Genomic DNA, 8,539 nt, shown 5'->3' with positions numbered 1-8,539 from the left:
ACTTGAACTCAGGGAAATAAGGCGGTAGACAAATTTCTCGCCATATAAAAATATCGAAAAATCTTCTGTGACAAATAAATAATCATGTAAAAATAAGGATATACCATACAAATTAAAAAAAATGAGATAAGATCATATCAAATCCCCTATTCAAGGTAACTTACCCCATTTAGAGTTTTTCCCATAAAAGGCACATGTCTCTCCCTATTCTATAAATATCAAGTGTCACCCTTCATTAATTCATTTAGTCCTTGTTTTACACAAGAACTACTATATTTGCATTGTTTATGTTTGTTCTCCGGACTGACTTAAGTATCAGAGAGACTATGTCGAAAACACTTTCGGCATCATCTAACGATTGTTCATCTACGCAAGATTCAATTCGACTATTTCCCAAACCCTGGGATTTTTACTTTGCCTGATACTATCATGTGGTAAATTTTGCTCGCCACACCAAAATCAAGATACAAGAATTTTTTAGCATATAAAATAGTATACAATTTTTTTTAAAATATATGTTAAAAATTTTTTGTCGTAGAAAACATCAACCTTTTTTTTATATATCACGTAGTATTATAAAAACATTAATAAATAAATTAATCTATCGTTTATCTATTTGTTATTGAATTAATTTGAAAATAGTTATTGTTAATTAAATAATCCTAACATGTGGACCCCACTAGTTTTTGGTTATCATGAGTTTCCTTACATCGATTATTAATCGTTCCATTCATTTTTCTTCATTATAAAGCGGTAAAGCCTTCGATTTTCTTTCATTCATCATTTCATTTTCAGAAATCGCTGACCGTTTCCTCTCAAAATTTACATCCATCCACGTTCATTCTTCAAACCGATATAAAAAATTCTGGGTCCTCAACTAATTGTGATTTCGATCCATTCTTCGTATCTTTTTCAAAATTATAGCAACGGGAAGAAGTGGAAGATGTATGGAGGAGGCGGCAGTGGTATTCAGAGCAAAAGGGACCTGGCTATAGAATACCAAGCTCAGATACAGACGTTGAGGCCAAGCATCCATGCAAGAAGGGCCAACATGACGGTGAAATTCCAAGATCTATATGAGTTCACGGTGGAAGGAAATGTTGATGATGTGAATGTATTAAATGAGGTGAGGGAGAAGGTGAGGCAACAGGGGAGGGTTTGGTGGGCTATGGAAGCCAGCAAAGGTGCTAATTGGTATTTGGAAACTCATGTTTCTTCGACCCTAAAATCTTCCCTCAAGTTTTCTTCGTTGGTGAATGCCATTACTCTTAAACGGCTGATTAGGAAAGGGATTCCACCGAATTTAAGGCCTAAGGTTTGGTTTTCTTTGTCTGGTGCCGCTAAGAAAAAATCCACGGTTCCTGATAGCTATTACAATGATTTGACTCGCGCTGTTGAGGATAAGATTACCCCCGCCACCAAGCAGATTGATCACGTGAGTATATTTTTTGTTTTCTTTATGATCAGTTTTAGGATTGAATCGGCGCATTCTTTTGGATGCTTAATTTGTTGTTTTGAAGCATCGAAGTTTTGTTGGGAAATGATTGTTGTAGCTTAATGTTTTCTTAATTGGTTTGCATTTGTCCTTACTATTTTTTAACCTTAATTGATTTTTTTTTGTTCTTTGTGCTACATAGGCTATGAATTAATCACCTAATTGTAGCATTCAGTTCTGGAAAGTGAAGATAATGAATGATGAATTGAGCTGCACAAGACATGCAATGAATTGAATTTCTTTGTTTGATTGTGTGATTAGAATATTTGAAATTGCTCGGTTTTAGAAAAAATGTGTTGAATCGGTAAATATCTTTGAGAATATGAATTTTTGTTTCGTATTACTGGAATTTCACAATCTGGTTACATTGGACGGTCAAAGATCAGATGGGTGTGTTCATCTGGTGGAAGAATGGGAAGGATGATTCTTCTGGACATTCTTATTTTTTTCTGACTTATGTGGCTCAGATTCCATGAAAAGCGTATATTTCAATCTTGGAAGTCGTATGAATTGAATCTCTTAGTTTTGATGTTTGAGTTAAAGTTGCATAAGCCCCATAAAGCTTGTCTCTCTGACAAAACTAAAATGCCATCCATGCTCCTTCTATTCTTTAATTCACTCAATTTATGCATCTGTTTGTTTGAAAGTATCCTTGTTCTTGCAATTAATCGCCTTGTGGTTTTTGACTTATGTAACATTATACCAACTTTACACTATTAGTTAGTTTTAAAAGTAGCTTGAAAATATTTCATGATCCAACTCCACGGATGAGCTTCCATGAAAGGCTGAGGCAAGGATGAGCAGAGTTGAACATGTGCAGCACAAAGCTTTTTATCTAACTAAAATGCTGTTATTATTAGCTACCTATTAATGTAGGCTCCGGTTTCTTCTGTTTGTTTAGCTAGGTTTCCATTTCTTTTGAGGGTGACAGCTAGCCCGAGATTCCTGTCACCCATCATCTCTGCTCCATGAAAAATTGTTTTAAGCATGAGAGGAATCAAAAAACCAGATTTTGTGGTTAATTTTTTATTGCACTGTTGAGATGTTCATAAAAGTGATAGGCATGGAATTTTTTCCTTGCGTTGTTACCCATTATCCAGGGCTTCTCTAATGAAACGCAAGCCCACTAGATAGGCTATATGCCACTTTACTGTAATGAGACTGGAAATATGTAAGTTTCATTTCACAGCATCTAGAAATGAATCAAACCCTTTCCACATAAACTTCTAATATGATATGTTGGTCAGCTTATTATATTGATTTTGGATTTGTGATTTATCAAATGATAGTGGGCAAAATGTGTCAAGAATATTGTGTGTAGAAAGCCATACTGACTGTTAGTCACTGAGAAAAGTTATCCAGTTATAGGGTCATCTTGGTAATCTCTGCCTGGATATTTGGGGAATTCATCCCTACAGATTGGATTTCATAACTTTGTCTGCCACACACACAGTTGGAATGTGTCAGTTAGTGGCCAATAACTTCCCCTTGTTTCTCCATCTTACCAGCTGATTCGCTGAATATTGGCGTCAGTGCAACTGGATTTTGATTTTATTTTACCATTGAAACACTCCCAATATAATCCATAATTTAACTCAAATTCCTTTGATATCCAAAATGACCGGTAATTTGCTTTCACTTTCCGTGTTTCCAACCGATATTCAAATTGAATTTGCCAGTCCATTGGGATTTGAGGGTGATTTTTCATTCCATTTTCTGTTCTAACACCCACAGTACAATTCCATAATTTTACACAAAGCCTTTGGGTACTGATTAAGCCCCCTAAATTTAATTTGGTGTGTGATGTCTTTTGTCATTGACCCATGAAGGATGCAAGATGCTGGCATGATGTGTTGATTGGTATCATTTATCTTATTTTTCTTAATCTGGGTTTTCTTAAATTCTTTAAAGGCCTAAATATGTAACATATGATGGACTATTTATGGGAAAACATTCAATAAGGTTATGATGCACCATATTGTCAAGAAAAGAAGTTTTGAATTAATGAGAACAAAGCACATGGCTTAGCTTAAAATTTTTGTAAAATATTTGCTTCCTTTTCTGAGTAACGTGAAATGCTAGGTTGTTGCCCGCTTTATGCGACGCACTTCACCTACGCTCGGGTGTGGTGTCAAATGAGACAGGTGCGCTGCAGCGGCGCCCGATTGCAGTGATATATAGGCAAGGGTTATCGCGCCTTACTGGACGAGCGCGAGTAAAAAAGCTAGTTCAGACTAAGATTAGGAAGATTATATTAGCCTCTTGGAACATAGGAACATTGATGGGCAAGTCAATAGAGTTAGTTTATGTCATGCGAAGAAGGAAGGTAAAAATAGCTTGAATTAGGAGAAGTTTTCAAACTTTTTTATTCAAGAACAGATAAAACTAGAAATGAAGTGGGAATAGTGGTGGACAAAGCTTATAGGGATGCAGTTGTTGCGGTTAGGAGGTTTGGAGATAGGATTATGAGTATCACTTTAACCTTAAACTAGATATTGTTCATATTATTAGTGTGTATGCACCACAAGTGGGATTATATGATGAGACTGAGGAATTTTGGGACTCTCTAGGAGATGTAGTTAGTAGAATCCCTTGTGAGGAAAAGATCTTTTTAGACGGAGATTTAAATGGCCATGTAGGTAAGGATAGAGTTGGGTATAAGAAGGTCCATGGAGGTCAAGGCTTTGGGGTTCAAAATAACATGGGGTTTTTATTCTAGACTTTGTTTTAGCTAGTGATCTTGGGATAATAATCATTTTGTATAAGAAGAGGGAGAGTCATTTATTTACCTTTTGTAGTGGGCATAATATAAGTCAAATTGATTACTTTCTTGTAAGGAAAGAAGATCTAAGTAGTAGTAAAATTTGGAAGGTCATACCAGGATAATGCTTGACAACCCAACTTAGACTATTAAACTAAGATCTTTGCCTTAAGAATCGGAACTGAGTAAACAAAAGTCATATTAGGCCGAGAATCAAATGGTGGACTGTGAAGGGAGATGTTTACCAAACTCTTAGGAATAAGATTTTAGATAGTCTGTTATTCCTCGAAGGATGTGAGATGTAAAGATAAGAGCGATACCTCTGATTTATTTGAACTCGTGGCTAACCATATATACAGAGAGTAGGGCGAGGGAAGTACTTGGAGAGGCTAAAAGGAAGGGACGAAACGACAAGAAGACATGGTGCTGGAACAATGAGGTGCAACAAGCCATTAGAGAAAAGAAAATAAAGTTCAAGAATTGGAAAGGAAGCTAGAGACCAAAGGTTGTATGAGCCGTATAAACAAGCCAAGAGACTCAGCAGTAAAGCAGTAGGAGACTCTGAGAAGAGCTTGTAATGATTTGTATGATAGGCTAGGTACAAAAGAATGAGAAAAAGATATTTTTAAGATAGCGAAAGCTAGGGATCGTAACACTGATGACTTAAGCCGTAGACTTGACCCATGTCAGGTGTGTCAAGAATGAAGATGGTAGAGTTTAATTGCAAGATAAATCTATCCTAAATAAGTGGGGGGATTACTTTAAGAGCTTACTCAATGAGACAACTACGGAAGAGTTAAGCGTGGGTAGACATGAGGATCAAGAAGTAAGTCATCTAGTGTTCCATCGTAGAGCTATTGCTAAGGAAGCAACAAAGGTACTGAAAAGGATGAAACCAAGGAAGACAGTTGGACCGGATGAGATATCATTTGAGGTATAGAAGTGTCTAGGGGAAGTTGGAATCCAGTGGATGGCTAGGCTCTTTAATTGAATTCTAGATGCTAGGAAAATGCCAGAATCTTGGAGGCATAATATTGTAGTACTAATTTATAAGAATAAAAGAGATATACAGGAATGCTCAAACTATCGAAGGATTAAGCTTATGAGGCATACATTGAAGTTATGAGAGCACGTGATAGAGCGGAGACTTAGGAGGCATACATTGAAGTTATGAGAGCACTTGATAGAGCGGAGACTTAGGAGTACCCCTACTCTATTAAATAACCAATTTGGTTTTATGTCGGGTAGGTCTACAATGGAAGCTATTTTCTTGATTAAACAAATGATGAGAAATATAGAAAACAATAGAAGAGCCTGCGTATGGTATTTATCGACTTGGATAATGCCTATGATAAAGTGCCTAAAGAATTAATCTGGTGGATACTTAGAAGGAAGCATGTGCCTCAATGCTACATTGAGATCATTAAAGATAGGTATAAAGGTGTCGTAACTAGTGTTAGGTCTGTTAAAGGGATGTCATGTGAATTTCTTATGGCAGTAGGACTTCATGCTTTGGTTATAGATGAGCTGACGGGACATATTCAGGATGAGGTACCTTGGTGTATGGTGTTTGGGGATGATATTGTCCAGATAGACGAAACTAAAGAAGGTGTAAATAAAAAATTAGATAGATGAAATGAAGCTCTTGAGAGTAAAGATTTTAGAATTAGTCGCTCAAAAACAGAATATTTAGCTTGTAACTTTGTCGCGGAGTGTGAAGCTTTTCATTATTTAAAATCTATTATCCAAAAGTCTAGGTACATTAGAGAGGATATAGACCATGGGATTAAAGCATGGTGGATGAAATAGAGGATGACATCAAGAGTTTTATGCGATAAAAGAATGTCTGCGAGATAGAAAGAAAAATGTTACAAGACTATTGTTCGACCTGCTATGCTTTATAGCTCGGACTACATATGCATAAGATGACGATAGCAGAGATGTTTATGTTAAGATGAATGTGTGGAAAAATGCGCAATGATAGAATTCGGAACGAAAGAATTATGAGCTATTAAGGGGTAGCCCCAATAGAGGATAAGAATAGGGAGAGACGTCTAACATGGTTTGTTCATGTAAAGAGGAGATCAAACACCGCACCGATCTGACATATCTTAGATAGACAGGTTAATGGAAGAAGAAAGAGAGGTAAACTATTGAAAACTTGGATAAAGGTGATCAAGGAGGATATCTTACATCTTGGTTTAAGAGATGACATATTAGAAAATCGCTTAGTTTTGAGAATTAATATCCATGTAGGCGATCCCGCAACTAGCGGGGATGTGCTATGTAGTAATGATTATGATGATTTGCATCTTTTTCTGCAAGTCCTGTGAAATATATGGGTTTAAGGTGAATTGACTCAAAAAAAATTTATTGGTTATGATTTGAATATAAAAACTTGAGACATTGCTTTTTCGGTGTTCAGAATCTTAGTGCATTATAACTGGCAATCAAGTAAAGTTATTCAGGGGAAGCTATCAAATATCCTGATATTTCATTTATTTTATTAATTTATTCTCATAGTAGTTTCTTTTATAATAACACGAGTGCAGGACCTACCACGAACTTTCCCGGGTCACCCGTGGTTGGACACTCTGGAGGGGCATGCTGCTCTTAGGCGTGTTCTTGTTGGGTATTCTTTTCGGGATTCCGATGTCGGCTATTGTCAGGTGGATTCTTTCTTCTTCTTTTTATCTTTTGCTTGCAATAATATATTTTACCTAGCTTTTTTGTTTGTGTGTGTTACTATTTCAAGTTTCAACTTTAATGAATGCAGGGTTTAAATTATGTTGCGGCTTTGTTGTTGCTTGTGATGAAAACCGAAGAAGAAGCTTTCTGGATGCTTGCCGTTTTGTTAGAAAATGTATTAGTTAATGATTGTTACACAAATAACTTGTCTGGGTGCCATGTGGAACAAAGAGTGTTTAAAGATATGCTGACCAAAAAATGTCCGAGGTTGTCTCTTACTTTCAATTGATTGATATGTATATCCAGTATGGCCTTCTTTGCAACTTGTTAATAGTTTATTATATTTGATGAAGAAGAAACAATTGGTGCAGGATATCTACTCATTTGGAAGCTTTGGAATTTGATGTTTCTCTAGTATGCACAGAGTGGTTTTTATGCCTATATTCTAAAAGCTTGCCCTCGGAGGTTATACCTATCTATACTTCCTTCTCATATATTATTGGCTTATTGAACCGTAACGCTCCCAATTAACTATTTCTTCATTTCAGACAACTCTACGTGTATGGGACGTTCTTTTCTATGAAGGGGCAAAGATTTTATTCAACGTAGCATTGGCAATTTTCAAGGTGCCATATTTACATAACCCATAAATGATTGTGCTAGCTTTGTTTTATTATTGATCAAAGATCAGTTTGCTTTTGTCATTCGATAATAAATTCAGATGAATGAAGATGAGTTGATTTTGACTCATCACGTAGGCGAAGTGATCAATGTTATACAGAGAACTACACATAATCTCTTTGATCCTGATGAATTATTAACGGTAATATTTTTCTCGCTGTGGCGTGATTTACTCCGTGAAGTTAGTTTTCTGCTGCTATTGTTTGTAAAATAACCGTCTAATGACATAGACGTTTTCTCCATAACGATAGGCTGCATTTGACATGATGGGTTTTATGACAACTACCAATATATCAAAGCAAAGGAAAAAACAGGAGCCAGCAGTGATGGCTGAGCTTGATCAGAGGGTAAGACGACTAAATTCTCTTAACGGTGATGATAAATAGTCAGACTTCTTATCTCCAGTCGAATAGGATGCCTTGTTTTGTAGTAGAAAGAATTGTAAGTTATAACAGGAAGGGGAGATTCAAGCGGTTTGGATAGATGAGATTCATGTTCTATTGTAAATTTATGTGTTGGGAAAAATGCATTTTGGATTGCTGCAGTAACTTGGCTGCGGATTTATTGTAAGATGATACAAGTGAAAGGGAAATTGCATGGCGCACTGTTCACTATGCATCCTCATAAAGATGAAATATACCTTTAACATGAGTTTATAATCATTTTATGTATGAGAGTAATAATAATAATAATATTAACTTTCTTACTATTTTTTGTCCTTTTTTTACTTGTTTACAATTCAAACCTTCCATTTTTCAAATACATTTCTCTTCTCTGTCGTCGCGCCGCCCTATGGTTTAAAATTAGATGAGTTGATTGGCTTGCAACATTATAGTTATGATAAAGTCGGATTAGAGTCTTCCAACAAAACACACAGTTTTCAAATTTGATGGTCCAAGCAAAGCAGGTTTTCT

The 8,539-nt window shown here is 36.0% G+C and overlaps 1 protein-coding gene across 2 annotated transcripts; it reads left to right on the top strand.

Moving 5' to 3' along the window:
* Positions 1–734: 734 nt before the first annotated feature.
* On the top strand, positions 735–8,236 carry LOC142526693 (uncharacterized). Of its 2 annotated transcripts, none has more exons than XR_012815303.1 (7): positions 735–1,435; positions 6,809–6,925; positions 7,033–7,211; positions 7,316–7,409; positions 7,493–7,570; positions 7,703–7,767; positions 7,877–8,000. XR_012815303.1 is itself a non-coding variant. In XM_075631240.1 (7 exons), exons 1-7 carry the CDS (start codon positions 944–946, stop codon positions 8,009–8,011), a joined length of 1,197 nt encoding a protein of 398 aa, XP_075487355.1. In that variant the 5' UTR covers positions 735–943; the 3' UTR covers positions 8,012–8,236. The 2 variants fall into 2 exon arrangements, 1 of the variants encoding a protein (XP_075487355.1); XM_075631240.1 differs by having other exon boundaries at positions 7,666–7,767; positions 7,877–8,236.
* Positions 8,237–8,539: the final 303 nt, after the last annotated feature.

The sequence above is a fragment of the Primulina tabacum genome, chromosome 15 (assembly GCF_025594145.1).
Source record: "Primulina tabacum isolate GXHZ01 chromosome 15, ASM2559414v2, whole genome shotgun sequence".
Lineage (NCBI taxonomy): Eukaryota > Viridiplantae > Streptophyta > Magnoliopsida > Lamiales > Gesneriaceae > Primulina > Primulina tabacum.
This window is presented reverse-complemented; position numbering and strand designations above follow the sequence as displayed.

Coding starts and splice junctions, on each gene's coding strand:
- LOC142526693 (XM_075631240.1), top strand. CDS start 944: ATGTATGGAGGAGGCGGCAGTGGTATTCAGAGCAAAAGGGACCTGGCT. Junction 7,212..7,315: donor CTGACCAAAAAATGTCCGAG/GTTGTCTCTTAC, acceptor CAATTGGTGCAG/GATATCTACTCATTTGGAAG. Junction 7,571..7,665: donor TAGCATTGGCAATTTTCAAG/GTGCCATATTTA, acceptor TAATAAATTCAG/ATGAATGAAGATGAGTTGAT.